General features: G+C 34.5%; 2 protein-coding genes across 3 annotated transcripts; both read left to right on the top strand.

Annotated features, from left to right (window-relative positions):
- Positions 1-2,851: 2,851 nt before the first annotated feature.
- LOC109792664 (uncharacterized) lies at positions 2,852-10,261 on the top strand. 2 transcript variants are annotated; one of them, XM_083061226.1, is made up of 5 exons: positions 6,076-6,982; positions 7,058-8,811; positions 8,916-9,194; positions 9,271-9,375; positions 9,469-10,261. In XM_083061226.1, the coding sequence occupies exons 2-5, from the start codon at positions 8,755-8,757 to the stop codon at positions 9,961-9,963; spliced, it is 936 nt and encodes a 311-aa protein (XP_082917352.1). In that variant the 5' UTR covers positions 6,076-6,982; positions 7,058-8,754; the 3' UTR covers positions 9,964-10,261. The 2 variants fall into 2 exon arrangements, 1 of the variants encoding a protein (XP_082917352.1); XR_014428282.1 differs by lacking the exons at positions 9,271-9,375; positions 9,469-10,261 and having other exon boundaries at positions 2,852-6,982; positions 8,916-8,951.
- A 5,414-nt stretch (positions 10,262-15,675) lies between these two features.
- On the top strand, positions 15,676-19,993 carry LOC109818110 (receptor protein kinase TMK1). Its single transcript, XM_020383512.3, has 2 exons — positions 15,676-18,185; positions 18,821-19,993. Exons 1-2 carry the CDS (start codon positions 15,737-15,739, stop codon positions 19,327-19,329), a joined length of 2,958 nt encoding a protein of 985 aa, XP_020239101.1. The 5' UTR covers positions 15,676-15,736; the 3' UTR covers positions 19,330-19,993.
- The last annotated feature ends 432 nt before the right edge of the window (positions 19,994-20,425 follow it).

Genomic DNA, 20,425 nt, shown 5'->3' with positions numbered 1-20,425 from the left:
AAGAAAAATTGTTATTATCTACGGAATATTATCTACGGAAATTTTTCCGTAGATAATATTTAATTATCTACGGAATATTATCTACGGAATATTTTCCGTAGATAATATTTAATTTTCTACGGAATATTATCTACGGAATTTTTTCCGTAGATAATTTCCAGTTATCTACGGAAATTTCCGTAGATAATATCCGTAGATAAGTTATCTACGGAAATTTCCGTAGATAACTTATCTACGGAAATTTCCGTAGATAACTGGAAATTATCTACGGAAAAAATTCCGTAGATAAATTCCGTAGGTAAAACATTTTTTTTATAAAATAATTAAAATATTTAATTTAACATCATTAAAAAAAATAATCATTATAAAATTTATTTTTTTTAGTTTAATTATTTATTATAATACTTTTTATTTACTAAAAAATTATTTTTAATTAAAATATAATTTAGAATAATGAATAGCTTTAACTTTTGTGTACCATATTTAATGGAAAACATAAAGAAAAGATGAATTCAGTTTTACTTTATTAAACGTAAGAAACAAATTAAAGATTGAATTTTTTTAACAAATAAAAACTAATATAACAATTAATAATTTATATTTCTATTTATATTAATTATAAATATTTCTTATATTATATAACAATTTATATAATTTATTTAATATTTTTTAAGTTAAATTTGGTTCTCTTATTTTTAAAAGATTCAATAATTAATTTTCTTATTTAAATATTAAATTTATTTTGAAAATACTCAATTGAGTCTTTAATTTTTTAAAATATATTAATTTAATCAAATTTCTTTTCCTTTTAACTTCAATTATTTTTAAAAAATAAGAGTAAATTTAATTTTAAAATAAATCAAATTCAATAAATTTTAATAAATAAAAACTTAATTAATACTTTTTAAAATAAAAATTATAAAATTAAACTTAAGAAACAAATTAAAGAATGAAAATTTATAGCAAATAAAAACTAATATGACTATTAGTAATTTATATTTATATTTATATTATTTAAAAAAAATAATGACATTATAAACATACAAATTGGAAAACGAAAGTCCCGCGTTTCATTTTAAGTCCCGCGTTTCACCTAATCCCTAATCCCTAACTCTCTCATTCGTTCCACCTCCTCGAAGCACCTCCTCCAACTCTCTCATTCGTTCCACCTCCTCGAAGCACCTCCTCCAAGCACCTCCTCGAAGTACCTCCTTGAAGCACCACCTTCTTGAAGCACTCTGCATCTTGGCGGCACTTCTTGGGAGTCTAAGATCAAAGCTTCGCCAAAGCATTCAGAGTCAGAGACGACATAATTCTCCCAGGTCTATTACTTTTGATTAACAGATTGTGAATATACCCGTGATGATGACAACCCTACAATCTATGAAGCTATTCCCTCTGCAAGCCCTATTGATTTCCTTCAAATTGAAATATATATGGTGCAGTGCGAGCTATCTTGTCCGCTTTTGGTCAATATTATAAAAAAAAAATAGACAAAGCAAATACTGTTGATTTCCCATTCACTAAATTACGACTTCCCCCTTTCTTATTTTATGCATCTCAATGTCCATTTCTGCCTTCTAAGATATTAATTAATTTTATGTTTTACATTTCAGTTCCTAATCCCCCTAACTGTCTTGGAACACACCACTGGTCATCACGGGCTCTCTCCTCTGCATGTAGCTGCTGCAATGGTCGGATAGAGGTTGTTCTTGTTCCTGTTCCTTGATTCCTTTATGCATATACTAATTTGTAGAAGGTTTTTCTTATTAGCTTCTGCAAAGTCTTATTTTTAATGTATGCATAAACTAGTTTTAGCTTATAGAGCTTCTTATTTTTCTGCTGTCTCAATGTTCATATAGAAAACTATAAATAATTACATCACAATATGTATTAGTTTTCTTTACTATTAATTGTTTCATCTTGCAATTCTTTTTATTTTTAATTTGTAGCAGAGCAGCTACCGTGAATAGTTGAAGCTGAAAACAAGATTTGAATCGCTTCAAAGAACCCAAAGGTAAATGCAGGATTCAATTACTTTAATATTGTATTCACAAATTTGCTTGATAATTCATTCGTTGTTGGTTTGTTGCTCTTATTATTCAGTAGATATATAGTATTCTTTTCTGAATTTCTTCCAATTGTGGAATGCAGATTCAGATAGTGAGTCAGACAATGCTAAAGCATCAATGTCTTTGAATCCTATAAAGGTAATCATGCTACGTTTGGTATCTGATGTGATGTTAAGAGGATGCAATTTTGTATTGCCTTGACTTCAGTTTGCTTATTAAAAACTGTTTCAGGAAAAAGTAGGATCTGCCTTGTCTCTAGATCAAAAGCAGGGGAATCTTGATAATTCAGAAACTGGAATTGGTGAGTACCTAAGTTGTTGGCGTTTTGTTATTGTGTTTTTGTATTATTTATTCCGTATATAGTTTTGAACCGACCCAGGCATGTAGTTTTGGTTGGAGTCCTTTTCAGAATCCAAATTGTGTGTTTTCCTGTTCACGTGTTCTCTGCTGGGTTTCATGGTTTGAGTGACTTGTACTGAACTGAGTGTTGGTTTTTCTGGTTGCATGTGTTGTTTCTGAGCTGTATTCCTCTATTTTGGTCCTCTATCATTTCTTGTTGGGATTTTGTTTGTCTTTAGTAGGCATTTGGTTTGATTGAAGGAATAGTAGGCATTTTGGTCCTCTACCCATTACGCAATCTTAAAATCTAGGCAAACAATATTAAACGACATAAGGAAAAAGACACGTTTCAGATTTTTTTGTTGAAGAAAGAATTCAAATTTTCATCCTTCGATATAATTGTATTATATACTATAAACTAGTCAGTTTCAATGAATGATGATCTCTCTGATTCAGCTGGTGGTTCACGATTGGAATCAAAACTGCAATCACAATCAATGCTTCTCTGTAATTCTGATAATGATGATTGGAACCAATAATGTTTCTTTTTTTTTATTAATCATTTCTCACATTGAGACTCAAAATCATTTCAGGGTGACTTAGGATATCTGTACCTTGATCTGTACTGAAGAAAAGGAAAGTATTGTAGTTGTGCTCACTTTGCAATAAAAGGAGGTTGCAGGATTTCTCAAACAGAATACCAACTTTTGGTATGTGAAAATTTCCATTCCCAATTTGTTAATTTGATTGAGGCATCTAACCGGAAATGATCTTAAGTTCTTTTAGATCATGGTAGTATAGTGTTAAACATTATTTTTTGGTGATTTCAGCTGTTAATATAGAATAGTGTGACAAAGATAAAAATAAAACATAAAACTTAAAAAGCTGGGACGCGAAGTGAATCACGGCCGTGACTGAGAATCACGACCGTGATCTTCTCTGGAGCACATCTATGAAGGGTCAGTGGCGTTCACGGGTGTGATTGGGAATCACGGCCGTGATTTTCTCTGGTGAATCACGGCCGTGACTGAGAATCACGACCGTGATTTTCTCTGGTGAATCACGGCCGTGACTGAGAATCACGACCGTGATCTTCTCTGGAGCACATCTATGAAGGGTCAGTGGCGTTCACGGGTGTGATTGGGAATCACGGCCGTGATTTTCTCTGGTGAATCACGGGCGTGATTTAGAATCACGGCCGTGATTTTCCCTGTAGCTCAGTATTTCCTCTTTAATTCTTAAATCTTGATCCTGCTCAGAGAAAACACAACACATACCAAGAAAAGCATAAAATAGGAAAATGATATAAAAATTTATTAAAAACATGAAAGATATGCATGATTATGCTATGAATTCTTGTGAATTAAAGTGCTAAAATACGAGTAAAATACACAACATCAATAGGTATTTTTCTTCCCTTTTCTTGTGGCTTTTCTTTGGTGGTCTGCCATGAACTTTTTCAATGCAAAAATACTTTTCTCTTTTTGGACCACTAGGATAGCGTTGCCCAATTGCATTGGCACATGGTTCTAAATGACTTTAAACTGGTTAAAAACCAGTTTACCCCAACAGATTTGAATATAGCGTTGGTATGCAAAGGGCATATGACAATATATTTAAATGTTATTAATATATAGAAGATGAATTCCATTCCAACACCTTTGTCTTTCCATATTCTAATATATTTATGTTATAAATATACAGAACGTGAATTCTATCCCAGCAAGTCGTCAATGGATGTATGATAGAATGTATATGGGGAGAAGAGGTTTAAAGGAATCTTTTGTACACGGGGTTGAAGAGTTTATAAGAATAGCTTGTCAACAACAAAGCTATATTAATGAAGGGAAACTTAGATGTCCATGTGCTAAATGTCAGTCCACAAAGATTGATGGTGTTCATACAGTGAAGGTTCACCTTTTCAAGTATGGGTTCATGCCAAACTACTACATTTGGACTGATCATGGTGAAGAGATGGAAAATGTTGACAATAATCTCATAGGTGCTTCCAGTATTGGTATAAATGCGACCGAAACTGAAACCTCTAACTCAATGCATCATATGATGTGTGATGCTCTTAGGCAACATGGGGCATTTGACATACTAGAAAATAATAACGTGGAAGAGCCTCCGAATGAAGAAGCACAAAGATTTTACAATCTTTTATCTGAGGCAAATTGTCCATTGTATGAGGGATCATCAGAGTCTAAGTTATCAATGTGTGTAAGACTTTTAGCATGCAAGTCTAATTGGAATGTTCCCGATGAATGCGTCGATTTTATAACAAAAATGTTGTTGGATGTGACTCCTGTGAATAGATGTTTGCCCAAAAATTACTATGACGCTAAAAGATTAGTGTCAAAATTGGGACTGAGTGCTAGAAGGATAGATTGTTGCGTACAAGGCTGCATGTTGTTTTATGACAATGATTATGGGAAAAATGATGGTGCATTATTGCAGTGCAAGTTTTGTCATATGCCAAGATATCGTGATCGCAACACTGGATCAAGTACAAAAAAACTAGTTCCAGTGAAGACGATGTTTTATTTGCCAATAATTCCAAGGTTACAACGTCTGTTTGCATCAATGCAAACAGCTGGGCATATGTGTTGGCATTATCAAAATAGAAGTACCTCTGGTGTTTTACGTCATCCCTCAGATGGTGAAGCCTGGAAGCACTTTGATCGAGTGTATCCAGATTTTGCAGCCGATCCTCGCAATGTACGACTTGGTTTATGCTCAGATGGGTTTAATCCATACATTCAATCAACAACTCCACCTTATTCTTGTTGGCCGGTAATTGTAACCCCATACAATCTTCCACCTGAAATGTGCATGACAAAACCATTTATGTTTTTAACTTGTCTTATACCAGGTCCACGAAATCCAAAGGCAGCTATTGATGTGTATCTAGAACCATTGATTGACGATCTTAAAAAGTTGTGGATTGGTGTCCAAACCTATGACATTTCAAAGAAGCAAAATTTTATGATGAAGGCAACATTAATGTGGACTATTAATGACTTCCCTGCATATGGCATGTTGTCTGGTTGGGGAACTCAAGGTAAATTGGCATGTCCACATTGCATGGAGCATTCTAAAGCCTTTACATTAGAGAATGGCGGTAAAAATTGTTGGTTTGACTCACACCGAAGGTTTTTACCCACCAATCATGCATTCAGGAAGAACAGAAAAGCGTTTATAAAAGGCAAGGTTGAAACTGATGCACCACCACCTACATTGACACCCAATCAAGTTTGGCAAAGAGTTAGGGATTTACCTTTAGTAACAGAAAATCCTAGCTTGCCTAGGTTACAAGGATACGGGGAGTCACATAATTGGAGGAAAAGAAGTATATTTTGGGATCTTCCTTATTGGAAAGATAATATTTTGAGACACAATCTTGATGTGATGCACATTGAGAAGAATTTCTTTGATAACATATTGAACACTGTTATGAATGTCAGTGGTAAAACGAAAGACAATGAGAAGGCACGGATGGACCTAGCTTTGTATTGTAGTCGACCTGACTTGGAAATGAAATTGCAACTGAATGGGAAAATGTTAAAGCCAAAAGCAAATTACACTTTACCTATGGAGGAATCAAAGATACTTTGTCGCTGGATAAAAGAACTCCGTGTTCCAGATGGTTATTGATCCAACTTGGCAAGATGTGCTGATGTCGAAAAGGGAAGGATGCATGGCATGAAAAGCCATGACTGCCATGTTTTCATGGAGTGTTTACTTCCTATTGCATTCAGTTCATTGCCAGTGCATGCTTTAAATCCACTAACTGAAATAAGTCATTTCTTCAAAGACTTGTGCTCTACCACATTGAAGGTTGAGGATTTGGATAGGATGGAACTAAACATTCCAATTATTCTTTGCAAATTGGAAAGAGTATTCCCCCCTGCATTCTTTGATTCAATGGAACATCTACCTATTCACCTTGCATATGAAGCACGACTTGGTGGTCCAGTTCAATATAGGTGGATGTATCCATTTGAAAGGTACTACAATTATCATACTATTGTGTATAACTAGTATTGTTCAATGTTTATGAACCCTAACCTATTCATATAATTTTATAGATTTATGGGAGATTCTAAACGATCAGTGAAAAATAAGGCGAGGGTTGAAGGATCGATATGTGCATCTTACATACACCGCGAAACAACTCATTTTTGTTCTCATTATTTCCACAACTCCACGTTGTCATCGCAAAGTTGTAGAAATGAATTGGAAACTGAAAGTGATAGGTGTCCATCATCGTTGTCCATATTTAATCAACCAGCTCGTCATTCTGGGAAGCAAAAATCTCATTGGTTAAGCCAGCAACAATGGAAGTCAGCCCATGTTCATGTTTTGATCAATTGTACAGAAGTTAAGCCATATCTTGAGTCAGTATTTTCCAACAATTGATTTTGTAATATAGTAAATCAAACTTTCTTTTTGAACTGACCACCTCATTCATATTTTTTGATAGTTCATTCCTACAATTAGAACAAATAAGTGAATCAACAGCTCCTTCTCGCATACATGATGATTTCCCCAAGTGGTTTAAGGATCATGTACGTAGCACAAAATTTATTTTACTTTAACATTACTTATTTAAAACATAACAAATACTTTGTTGAATATTGTAGGTTTACAATGAACCTATAAGCGTCAGAAACCAACACTTGAGAGAATTATCACTTGGTCCGTTCATTGAGGTTAAAGAATGGCACACTCTATATGTGAATGGCTATAAATTTCATAACCATGAATGGAGTCAAGGTAAAAAGACAATAAATAGTGGAGTTTATGTCAAAGGGCTTACTGAAGGAGGTGATGATGACTTCTATGGGGTCATCCAACACATATATGAACTAGAGTACAATAGTTCAAGTTCTCCCAAGAAAGTCATGTTATTTTATTGTGACTGGTATGATCCATCACGAAGAGGTACAAGAGTAGATCCCAAATATAATGTTGTCAATATTCGCATGGATAGAAGATATGTGGCATATGATCCATTTATTATTGCTCATAATGTAAGGCAAGTTTATTATGTCTCATATCCAACATCACGAATAGATAAACGCGGTTGGTGTGTGCCAATTAAAACAAAGCCTAGAGGTCGTATAGAATGTCATGTGGAGGACGATGTACCGTACCAAGTAGACCAAGTGTCACATGTCAATGAAGTCATAGAAGTAGAACCTATTTTAGGCTTCCAAGATTCACAAATTCTTGTTGAAGAAGAAGATGAACCATCCGAGATACAACCTGTTCATTTGGAAGAACATATTCAACAAGGGGAATTTGAAGACAATGATTTGGAGCAAAATTATGATGATGAAGAAGGAGAATTTGAAGACTATGATTCCGAAGAGGACAATGAAGAAATGGAGATGGATAATGAGAATTCTGATTCGTCTGACTAGGATTATATCTATTATAGAAATTGTGAGTAGGCAAATATCATGTTCAATTGTAACATCAATGTTTAATTAATATTTATATAAAACAAATATATATTGTTTCTCGTAGTAATCACTTGATATTTGCGTTGTTTTAATTGCTACATAGTATTTAATTATAATGTTTTAAAAACCATTAGGTAACATAATCATGTTTAATTCTATGTTGTGAAATGTTTAAATATTGAATGACCACAATTTGTTAAATTATTTTTTTTTGCAGATAATGGCATCAGGAGGTGCTGATAAGTTTCCCCAATGTCCTTCACTTGGTGGCAACAAAGGAAAAAAGGGGAAAAAACCAAGGTATGTTCTTAGACTACCTAAACAAACAACCCAGCCACTTGTAGGTTTAGAGCCCATAACTCCTCAAACTGAAATCCCTGCACCCATGCCTCACCAAACAGAAGTTGCTACGAGCACACCTCCCCAAACCCAAAATGCTAGAACCATACCTCCTAACACCCAAATTGCTACACCCCCATTACCCCAAACCCAAAATGTTGAACCCACATGCTCCCAAAAACAAAATCAGTTACCTTCTTCTAGAGCTTCACATTGTGAACCTAGTAGCAATGCATCACCAATGTCAGTACCCTCCAGACTTTTTGAAATTCCTACTGGAGATGAAGAGCAACTGTCCAACAATGATACATCACCATTCAACAATGAAGATCCACCAGTTGGGTCTGTTCTTCCAATGATTGAGCCTTGTAATGATGGGTAAAATTTATAATTTTTGCTTTCTAAATCCTATTTTTTCTTTCCCAGCATTGAACTGATTTAATTTTTTTTCCTCAATAATTAGGTTTTATCCAAGCAAGGTAGCATCTAAGGCAATCACATTGACTATTAAGCAACAATTTGTTGAGCCATGGATGACTTGGGGTGCAATGACGGAAGAACAAAAAGATATCTTCTTTCAGCGTTTTAAGGTACATAATTTGTTTATTATCATTCTATTCTAAAGGGATTACGTTAAATGCACTAAGTTTATAGTCATGAATAATTTAATTGCTTCATTATTCTGTTAATGCAGAAAAAAGTTTCATGGAGAGCTGAACATGAAGAGAAGATAAAAAAAATATTTCACACAAAAGCATCTCATAGGCTTTCTGAAATGTTCAAGAAAGCTCGTCAAATAAACAAGAAGCCTGATTGGATGTTTGATACAGTTTGGCAGAGTTTGATTTCCCAGTGGATGGCCCCTGAATTTAAAACAAAGAGTATCCAAGCTCAAAAAAATAGAGCATCTGAGAAAGGTGGAAGTCTGCACACAGGTGGCTCCATCACCCATCACGAGCATGCTATGCGGATGGTAATTACATTAAAATAATATATTTTATTTAATATAATTTTAGAAATATGATGATTAACTATTTATACAATTATAGTCACAAGAGTTGGGTCGCCTTCCACATGTTGATGAGTTGTTCCACCAAACTCATGTACGGAAGCTTACGGGTGATTTTGTTGACCAAAGATCTAAGCGAACATATGTGAGTTATTTTTTTCGTATTATTGCTTTATTCTTTTCAATTTTAATCATCTTTCATAAATGTCACTTCTAAACATCTTTATTTGTGAAATAGGATCAATTTGAGACTATATTTAATCAAGCTAGGTCTGAGGCTGCATCTTGTACGGGAGGTTCTGAAACGTCTTCTATGGACCCAGTTCAGGAAGAAAGACTCCGCAATAAGAGTTGGATTGCTGCTGCTGGTGGGGTTACAGACAAAAGCAGACTTTATGGGGTTGGAAAAGTCGTTTCTCCATTGACATTGGTGGATACCTTCACAAATATATCTTCTGCTCGTGCTACTGAAGATTCAGACAAAATTATTCAATTGGAAGAGCAAGTCCGTAAGTCTAGGGAGGAGGCTCGTCAATCTAGGGAGGAGGCTCGTCAATCTAGGGAACAAAATGAACGCTTGCAACGCCAGTTTCAATCACTGTTCAATGCTGTTCTACCTCTCCTACCTTCTGATACACAGCATATTTTGCAACAACAAGTGGATAACCAATTTCATGACAACCATGATGACCAACAACCACCACCTACTGGACACTATGGAGATGACTATTAGTTAGATGTTTTTTTTAGATTATGGATCCACAACTATTTAAATATTTTATTATGTATAATTTTATGCAAAAATAGTCTTATTTTACACTATGACATGGAAACTAATTATGCATAATTGCTATGGGTATTTTAGATTTTAAAGATGTTTGATTTCATATTGTGGTTATAAGATATTTAAAGAAACCTGATAAGTGATTTTATTAATATTTCTGACCAGGTAAAACTATTTATAAAGATTGGTGTGGAAAGGTAAACAAAATAATTCATGCAATGTTGAAATCAGTTACCTACGGAAATTTCCGTAGGTAAGTTACCTACGGAATTTTCCGTAGGTAACTTACCTACGAAAATTTCCGTAGGTAACTTATCTACGGAAATTTCTGTAGGTAATTTATCTACGGAAATTTCCGTAGATAAGTTACCTACGGAAATTTCCGTAGATAAGTTACCTACGGAAATTTCCGTAGGTAACTTATCTACGGAAATTTCCGTAGATAATTGCATCCGTAGATATATTCCGTAGATAAACGCATCCGTAGATAAATTCTGTATCCGTAGATAAAATCCGTAGATAACGTTATCTACGGAAAAATTTCCGTAGATAATGTTATCTACGACCTTATTATCTACGAATTTTTTTCCGTAGATAATCCGTAGATAATTATCAGTTATCTACGGATTTTCATCATTATCTACGGATTTTTTCCGTAGATAATGCTGATTTTTCTTGTAGTGTCAATGCTTTGAGAAGGTATAAACATTCGGCCAAGAAGGAAGAAAGCTTTAGGCTAGGCGACCTTGGTCCCAATTAGCTCCTTGAATTAATTTTAAAAATGTTTTGATTTGGTTTAGTTAGGTTCATCAAAAGTAGATGAGACCTAACTAAATCAAATCTATGAAAAATTAGGAGCAAAATGAGTCCAATATGTAAAATTTTGCCTAGGCCCAATTCTGGCCCAATTACTAGTCACAACCTCAAGCATTACTAAATGTCACCCCACTTCTACTACTGGAAAAATAGAAAATGAATGTATCAACAAAGGAGGTTAAATGGAGTCAAACTCTCCAAGTAACCCACCCTAGAATCAATATACGATGACTAATAAAAAAAACTAAAATGCCTCACAAATACAAAGGCAAAAAAATAAGCCTATACAAGAGAACTATGTACAAGATATTTACAACTAGAACTATGCCTTCTCTTCATGATAGAGTGGTTCAAATTGAAGAGTACCTTGGGCTTTAGAAAGCCCACTGATCTTCAAGGTGTCCATTGGTCTTCTAGGTGGCCATAGCTCTAGTGATTGGGCCCTTGGCCCATGGTCCATCATCCCATTCCTCTTGGTTCCTTCAATGTATCACCTATTGGATTTCTTGGCCTTGGCCATAATCTATCATCATGTCTATTGTTCCACATGTCGATCCATTGAGCATGTCTTGTAACCCATTTTTTTATCTTGTTTTCCCCTCATGTTAATTTTGTATAGGTTATCTAAATTATTGGGTGGAGAAGGGACATCCTAAAAGAGACGAAATTGTAATTTCACTCTATCCGATTGGTGCCATTCAACAATTGCAAAACAAATCATGGGGGTACATCAAGTCCATAGTTGGGCATCTCTATATGCTTGCATGGGTATTATTGTTTGCAAGACTTGATATGGAGCCCATAAAAACTACAAATAATTTAAACTTTGTTAGTTAAGATAATATTCTAAACAAAAGAAAATAAGAAACAAATAAAACTTTGTTTTGAAGAGTTACCTGATTAGCCTGAATGTGATCAAACCTTGATCTGTATCTGACAGCATCATTATGAGGTACACTTTGAAAGTTTAGTACTCTACCCCCACTCCATTTGCAGACCAAAGGGAATGTTGGTGGTACTCTGGAAATAGGCGCAATATATGGCATGCGATTCCATGCCCAAGACTATAACAAACATGCACAACCACCCATTGTTCTGCTCGTAACATTTGTGGCTTTACACTTTTCCTTGTATAACATAGCTAAACAAGTAGACCCCCAACTATATCGTCTTGTTCTTCTAAGATTTATTAATAAAGATTAATACATAAGATGTACCTTATTGCCTGTTTTGTCAAGAATCAAAACACCTCCTATTAAACCTAATATATATGCCCTACAATGTGCATGAAGTTCTTATTGAGATGGTTCCTCTAGTAATTCCAACATATTTTCTCTCAACCACTTTAGCTTGATCATAGAGCCAATTAGTGACTCTCCTTTAACTGGAACGATGCCGAGATACGTAGAACACATATCCTCCCAGTCATATAATATTGGGCTAATGACTGGTAAACCACCAACTCTTAGGCCGAGTTGAAGTACAATATCCCCCATTGTTATCGTGCACTCCCCTATTGGAAAATGGAAGGTTTGAGTCTCAAGTCTCCATCTTTCAACCAAAGTTGTGACTAATGTGTGATCCACCTTGAGATGTCTGAGGTTTGCAACACAATGGTTAGATAACATTCCTAGGAAAAAATGGACACTGACATGGGACAATAGACGACGTTGGGGACACATGACAACAAACCTAGTAGAGTCTATTAATTCGATATTGAAGAAAACACAAAATCTGCCAAATTATTCCATGGTAATGGCGACATACACTCGTTGCAACAAGTTCTTCGTTCAAAGAAGCAGGGAAGTGGATGCAATGATTAATGCTGGACATGCCTACTCGAAAATTGAAAGCAAAACTATTCAAGATGCACAATCAAAGGCAAATACTCATAGAGTTATCACCTTTGACAAATCAAGCACTAGATTTCTAGTGAAAGAAACGCAGCATCCGGGAGAAGTTCGACCTGCTGGGAGATTTATAGTTAGGCTAGATGAGAGTGGTGTGATTGTGGCACATTCCAAAAAGTTCATATCCTTTGCATGCATATACTCGCTTCATGCTTACATGCACACCACGACTATCAAAGCTACATATCTCTCATATATACCTTACAACAAGTTCCAAAGGTATACAAAGGACAGTTTGGAGAGCTCTGACATGAAGATTATTGGTCTACTTACACTACGCCAACTTTATGGCCAAATCCAGAACTCAAAAGAACTTTCAAGGGTCAGCCCAAGTCTAGCAAGATTAGAATAAAGATGAACATTAGAGAACAACATAATCATGTAAAAAATTGTTCCTATTGTTATACCCCTGATCACACTAGGAAGACATGTCCAAATATTCATCATGCATTTAGTTCCCGCCACCAATGATCTTTATTGTTGTAATCAGTTTTAAGTCTATTAAATTTATTTTTCATTGTAAATATAATTACTATTTTTAATACATACTAATTTATTAAATTTAGTAATTATAAACATATTTTAATTGTACATATAACTAATATTTTAAACACACACATATAAATATAACTTATTATAAATATTCTTTATTAAATTTCACTTTTATTTTTAAAAAATATTATAAACATTATTTATTAAATTTAATATTTATTATAATTATAACTTATTAAATTTATTATTTATTAACATTATAACTTATTAACTTTTTTAAAATTTGGATTTTATTATAAATATAATTTATTATTTAATTATTATATATTTTTTAAATAGTTCAAAAATAAATTATTATTTTTTTAAAAATAAATATAACTTATTATAATTATTATTTATCAAATTTTAATTTTATTCTCAAAATAACTTATTATAAATATTATTTATTAAATTTAAAATTTATTATAAATATAACTTATTAAATTTTTTAAATTGAAATTTTATTATAAATATAATTTATTATTTAATTATTAGATACTTTTAAAGTTGTTTAAAAATTTAAATTTGTTTTTTTTATAAATAAATAACTTAATAAAAACGAAAAAAAGGAGCTACCTGGAATTCGGTTCGCTAGAAACTGAATTTCGGTAGCCAAACACATCTTTAGAGCAAAAAATGGAGGCTAGAATTCGGTTTCCTAAGAATGGAATCTAACCATAAACATAAACAGTAAACATTATTGCTATAAAAAAAGTTGGTTGACATTCCTGGTCAAAATGACAAAAACTAATTTCATTAAGCTATACATTATACTACCTCCCGATTCTAATAATAAATAATATAAGATAACTCATTTGAATTAAAAAATAATTAATATACTAATTTTTAATTAATTTTATCAAAAAATTAAATTTTATTTTAAATATATTTTTTTACTTTAAATGATTAATATAATATTAATTATAAATAAATGTAAAAAAAATAAATTTTATAATAAAGAATATAAAAATTTAACTTTGACTAATTTTAAAAAAACAATAATTATTATTTATGATTTAAATAAATATAATTTATTACTTATAATACTAGCAAGTACATGGCAATAAGCGAACACTGCACAGTGCATACTAGGATAGAACTGAATTAGAGAGTAATCCATAAGAAAACAAAGCAAAAATAAAATAAAATAAAATAGTATCCAGTTTACAGTTTACTGCAAGGCACGTAGAACGACGAGGGGGCATGTCATAGTGACATATGTGGCTTCGTGGCAAACTCTGGATATCTAATAACACTCATAATAAGACAAAATTTTATTTTAATTTAAATATATTTTTAGTTTTTAAATTTAAGATATATTTATCTTTATTTTTAAATTTAAAATTATTATTTTTAATTTTATAATTTTTAATTTTAATTTTTAATGTCATTAATAATATATTTAAAAATATAAATTAAAATGATTATATTTAATATGATATTTTTATTAATAAAAATATCAATTGATAAATTTTATATCACAATATTTAATAAAGATTAAAATGTTGAATTTTAAATTTAAATAATTAAAAATAAATTTATCTTAAATTTAAAAGATTAAAAATATATTTATTTTTTATATATTTTTTTTTACATACTAGCTAAGTCGAATATAATTTAAATGAATAAAATTATTAATATTTCTATTTGCCTAATTTATACATGCCAACTATAGGCATATATTTATTTATTTATTTATACAATAAAATTTATAATAAATAAATATTTTTACATATATAAATTATATTATAATTGAAATTTGGAGTAATAATATTTTAAAATATAAATTATATTTTAATTATTAATACTTTATTTTAAAAATATATATTTCTAAAAATAAATATATATTTTTAAGAATATTTCATGAAAAACTGACATTAACACAATTATTCTGATTAATATTTAGAGAATATATGAAAGTAATTTACTCTTTAAAGAAAAACTAAAATGTTATATCTTTCAAATACGATCGTCCGAAACATCCCCCAAACTATTCAAATTTTGAAAAATTAAATGTGTAAGCTCAGACGTGTCGACTATTTAAGCATTCGAAAAAGAATTCAACCGCTGGTATTACTCAAAGAAAAATTGTCTCTAATAGTAGTTATATATCACCAAATTTCTTAAACAAGAATTAAAGCTAAAATAAAATTTCAAAATAAAAAATTATTTTGTATATTTTCACGTAATAAAATAATTTAATTCAAATGCAAAAATTACTCATGCATTTAATCAATGAAAATGATGTTATGTATGATTTTTAAAGCCTTATTTATACAAGTTATATATAAATTTGATCCAAATAAGAAAAACAAAAAAAAAATTGGGAATTATAAATTCAAATAATTATATCTTATTTGGATTATTATATGTAGGACGTGCATTGTAATTTGTTAAGTGCAATACATTAACATAGCACTCTCCCACGCTATTTGTAGTTGGCAGCAACCTGAATCTACCTCTTAATGCATCTCTTGACAGTTGACACTCAAAATGGCTTCTCCAAACGCACCGTTTCCCTAACGCACGCCATGGCGCACCCTCTCCCATTTCTCCTCCTATGTTTCTTCCCTCTTGTTCTCGCAGACACGGACCCTAACGACGTCAAGATTCTTAACGGCTTCAGAAGAGGTTTAAAGAACCCAGAGCTCTTACCGTGGCCCCAAGAAGGAGGAGACCCCTGCGGTAACGGTAACGGTAATGCTCCGTGGAAATATATCTTCTGCAACGGCAACCGAGTCTCCCAGATTCAGACCAAGAACCTGGGCCTGGTGGGCCCGCTCCCTCCCAACCTCAACGAGCTCACCATGCTCGAGAATTTGGGCCTCCAGAACAACAAGCTCAACGGGCCCTTACCTTCCCTCAACGGCTTATCAAACTTAAGATACGCGTTTCTCAACTTCAACGAGTTTGACTCCATCCCCCAAGACTTCTTCCATGGGCTTCAGAGTCTCGAGGTGTTGGCTTTGGATTACAACCACCTCAATGCCAGCTCCGGCGGCTGGCGCTTTCCTCCGACGTTGGAGTCCTCGGCGCAGCTGAGGAACTTGTCGTGCATGAGTTGCAACCTTGTGGGCCCCATTCCCGGGTTTCTCGGCGGCATGGCGTCGCTCTCGGTGGTTCAGCTCTCCGGCAACAACTTATCCGGCGAGATTCCGGCAACGCTGAGCGCGGCGGAGGCGTTGCAGGTTCTGTGGCTGAACAACCAGCGCGGCGGAGGGCTCACCGGGAGAATCGACGTGGTTGCGAGCATGGTTTCGTTGACGAGCTTGTGGCTTCACGGAAACAAGTTTTCGGGGACTGTTCCGGTGAACATTGGGGATTTGGTTTCGCTCAAGGATCTCGATCTCAACGGGAACGAGCTCGTGGGGCTAATCCCGCGTGGGTTGAGTGAAATGAAGCTGGACCGGTTGGATTTGAATAATAACCGTTTCATGGGTCCGATCCCTGAATTTGAAGCGGGTAAAGTGAGTTTTGGGTCGAATAGTTTTTGTTTGTCCAAGGTTGGGGTTATGTGTGCTTTTGAAGTGATGGCGCTGTTGGAGTTTCTTGCGGGGTTGGGTTATCCTCAGGTTTTGGTTGATTCGTGGAGTGGGAATGACCCGTGTGATGGGCCATGGTTGGGGGTAAAGTGCAATGGTGATGGAAAAGTGGAAATGATTGTCTTGGAAAAGTTTAATCTTAGTGGGAGTTTGAGTCCTTCTGTTGGGAAGTTGGATTCTCTTGTTGAAATAAGATTGGGAGGTAATGATATTAGTGGTGGGATTCCGAGTAATTGGACTAGTTTGAGATCTTTGACATTGTTGGATCTGAGTGGGAATAACATTTCCCTTCCCTTGCCGAGTTTTAGGAAAGGGTTGAAACTTGTGATTGATGGGAATCCTCTGTTAAGTGCCCCAGGTGTTGCTCTTTCTCCACCAGGGTCTGGTTCTGGTTCTGGTTCTGGTTCTAGAAAGGGTGAAGGTGAATCTCCTTCAACTGATAAGCATAATCCTAATACAAATGAAGACTCTAGTCCCTTTCACAAGTCCAGTGTTTCTCTTGGGTCAAATAATTCCAAAGGGAGAAACTTGGTTCCGATTGTGGCTCCTATTGTAGGTGTTGCTGCTGTAGCTTTTCTGATTGTTCCTCTTTATGTGTACTGTTTCAGGAGGAGAAAGGGTGTGTCGGAGGGTGCAGGGTCGTTAGTGATTCACCCTAGAGATGCTTCTGATTCAGACAATGTGCTGAAGATTGTTGTTGCCAACAACGGCAATGGAGGTGTTTCCACGGTAACTGGAACTGGTTCCGGGGGTTCGAATGGAAGTGGGGATGCTCGTGTCATTGAGGCTGGGAACCTTGTGATATCGGTTCAAGTTCTTCGAAAAGTGACCAACAATTTCGCGAGGGAGAATGAGGTTGGACGTGGCGGGTTTGGGGTTGTTTACAAGGGAGAGTTGGAAGATGGAACTAAGATTGCAGTGAAGAGAATGGAATCTGGTGTGATTAGCAGCAAAGCATTGGATGAATTCCAATCTGAGATTGCAGTTCTGTCTAAAGTCCGGCACCGGCATTTGGTGTCTCTTTTGGGCTATTCAGTCGAAGGGAATGAGAGGATTCTAGTTTATGAGTATATGCCACAAGGGGCTCTTAGTATGCATCTTTTCCATTGGAAGAGTTTTCAGCTAGAGCCACTCTCTTGGAAGAGGAGGCTCAATATTGCCTTGGATGTTGCTAGAGGAATGGAGTATCTTCATAGTCTAGCTCACCAGATCTTCATTCACAGAGATCTCAAGTCATCAAATATTTTGCTTGGGGATGACTTTAGAGCAAAAGTCTCAGATTTTGGATTGGTTAAACTTGCTCCTGATGGCAAAAAATCTGTAGTCACCAGGCTTGCTGGTACATTTGGATACTTGGCACCAGAATATGCAGGTAATTTTATTTTATTTTGCAAATATTTTATATTAGGTGATTTTTTTTTCACGAATTTGATTACTTAGTTTTTGTTGTAATTTATGTTGATTGTGTATGCTAATGCCTGCTCTGAGTATGGTTTTCTAAAAGCTGTTTTAACCTTCTTAAAGGCTCAGATTTCTTATTAGAGCTCTATAGCAGAACTCATAGAGCCATTGACCTCAATTTTTTTGTTAACTGCTTTATTAACATTTAACATTGGATTCAAGGGTGTTAGTTAACTGATTGATTCTAGGGGGAAAATAGATTTCAATTTACATCCACATATTATACAGAGCATGATAAATATGGATTATACACAATAAATGTTGTAACATATGGTTGCTTTTTCAGCAATATATAATTACTGAAGAAATCTGTCAATTATTTTTTTCCATCTTTATATACTTCAGCCAGATTGAGAAATGCTTGAAAAGAAGTGAACACATGTCTAAAAAATTCACAGAAAAATATCTTGCACCTGGATAGACTTCATATGATTCTGCGAGATATCATTGTTTGGGACCACATATTGAAACGAAAACAATCCTGATGTATTTGATACATGCATAAACTATACTGAATCACTGATTCCTACCTCTTGTATATATCAGTGACAGGAAAAGTCACTACCAAAGCAGATGTTTTCAGTTTTGGCGTGGTGCTAATGGAGTTGTTAACTGGATTAATGGCACTTGATGAGGATAGACCCGAGGAGAGCCAATACCTGGCGTCGTGGTTCTGGCATATAAAATCAGACAAGGAGAAACTAATGGCTGCTATTGATCCAGCCCTTGACATAAAGGAAGAAACGTTTGATAGCGTCTCCATAATTGCTGAGTTAGCTGGACACTGCACTGCCAGAGAACCAAACCAAAGGCCAGATATGAGTCATGCTGTAAATGTTCTTGGACCACTTGTTGAAAAATGGAAACCATTAGATGATGATACTGAGGAGTATTCGGGCATAGATTATAGTCTTCCCCTTAACCAAATGGTGAAGGGCTGGCAGGAGACAGAAGGAAAGGACTTGAGCTATGTGGACCTAGAAGACAGTAAGAGTAGTATCCCTGCAAGGCCTAATGGTTTTGCTGAGTCTTTTACTTCTGTTGATGGCCGGTGAAAAACAAGTTGTTTATGGATTTCTTGAATACGCCATGTTTTCCATTTTCTAGTTTTCATTGGTGTGATGCATATTGAAATCACCCCACCCGTTTCCTATCTCCTTCCCAAGATTTTAAGTTGCGATTGAAGTTGCAGTTTTGGGGTCTTCAGAACCTTGACGTGACGTTGCAGTAAATTGTAGACAAATATGGTTGCAGCGTTTCGGAGACCACAAAAACAGTTTTGGGGTCTTCAGAACCTTGACATTGCAGGAAATTGCGGACAAATATGGTTGCAGAAAAAAGCCTTGATAATGCAGTTGCAATTGCGGTTTTAGACCTTCATTTAAAACCTTGCTCCTTCCATGTCTCAACAATTCAAGGTGACATGGTTAAAAGAGTGAAACACTTTCTCCTGGTTGTTAATTTTCTTTATTCACGCGCCACTTTTTTATTGGGGGATAGAAAATAGAGACAGGTGATTTGGTACAGTGCAGACACCACAGCTTGGTACTTTCTCTCAGTTCTTTCGGTCTATGGCAAGTGTTTAGTGTCAGTGGTGTAATGGTGGTTTTAAGAATTTTCATGTGTATGCTATGCATTTTCAACTTTGATATTTAATGTAAGAGCCAATGGTTGTAGATAGTGAACCGTGATCAATGAGAATGGTTGTTATATGTTCAATCATTAACGTTTCTGCGTTCTTTTTTCATGTAAAATGGTTTCAAGAGCATTGTATCAAAAAGACAAAAAGGGTTTTAGCACTACAAATTGTCAAAGATTCTATTTCCAGAATATCTGGTAGCGTCCTAGTGCTTATTTCTACGTGAAGAGCTGAAGGCTTTTGGAGCTAAACTGAAATAACTGGAAAGCAGTTTTGATAGAGTTCAATTTTAACATGTAAAATTTTTACATTTTCAATCCTAAGAAGCCTTATGAGGTCTTTCCGTTTTGAGAACACATGGTTGGAAGAGAAAAACTTTCCAATAATAGTCAATTCAGGTTGGCTCAAAGCACCAAATGATGATAATCTTAATCATTCCAAACTTCAGCACTGTTCCAATGAGATGAATGATTGGTCGTAGTATAGAGAAAACTGAATGTAATAAAGGAGCA

This window comes from Cajanus cajan, chromosome 7 (genome assembly GCF_000230855.2).
Source record: "Cajanus cajan strain Asha chromosome 7, NIPB_CcT2T_4, whole genome shotgun sequence".
Classification (NCBI taxonomy): domain Eukaryota; kingdom Viridiplantae; phylum Streptophyta; class Magnoliopsida; order Fabales; family Fabaceae; genus Cajanus; species Cajanus cajan.
Note: the sequence above shows the minus strand (reverse complement) of the source record. Positions and strands in the feature narration are given on the sequence as shown.

Bases quoted from the DNA above. Each gene is read 5' to 3' on its own strand.
- LOC109792664 (XM_083061226.1), top strand. From the start codon at position 8,755: ATGACTTGGGGTGCAATGACGGAAGAACAAAAAGATATCTTCTTTCAG. The intron at 8,812-8,915 runs GTACATAATTTG...CTGTTAATGCAG, and splicing joins TCTTCTTTCAGCGTTTTAAG to AAAAAAGTTTCATGGAGAGC. The intron at 9,195-9,270 runs GTAATTACATTA...ATACAATTATAG, and splicing joins ACGAGCATGCTATGCGGATG to TCACAAGAGTTGGGTCGCCT.
- LOC109818110 (XM_020383512.3), top strand. From the start codon at position 15,737: ATGCATCTCTTGACAGTTGACACTCAAAATGGCTTCTCCAAACGCACC. The intron at 18,186-18,820 runs GTAATTTTATTT...TGTATATATCAG, and splicing joins CTTGGCACCAGAATATGCAG to TGACAGGAAAAGTCACTACC.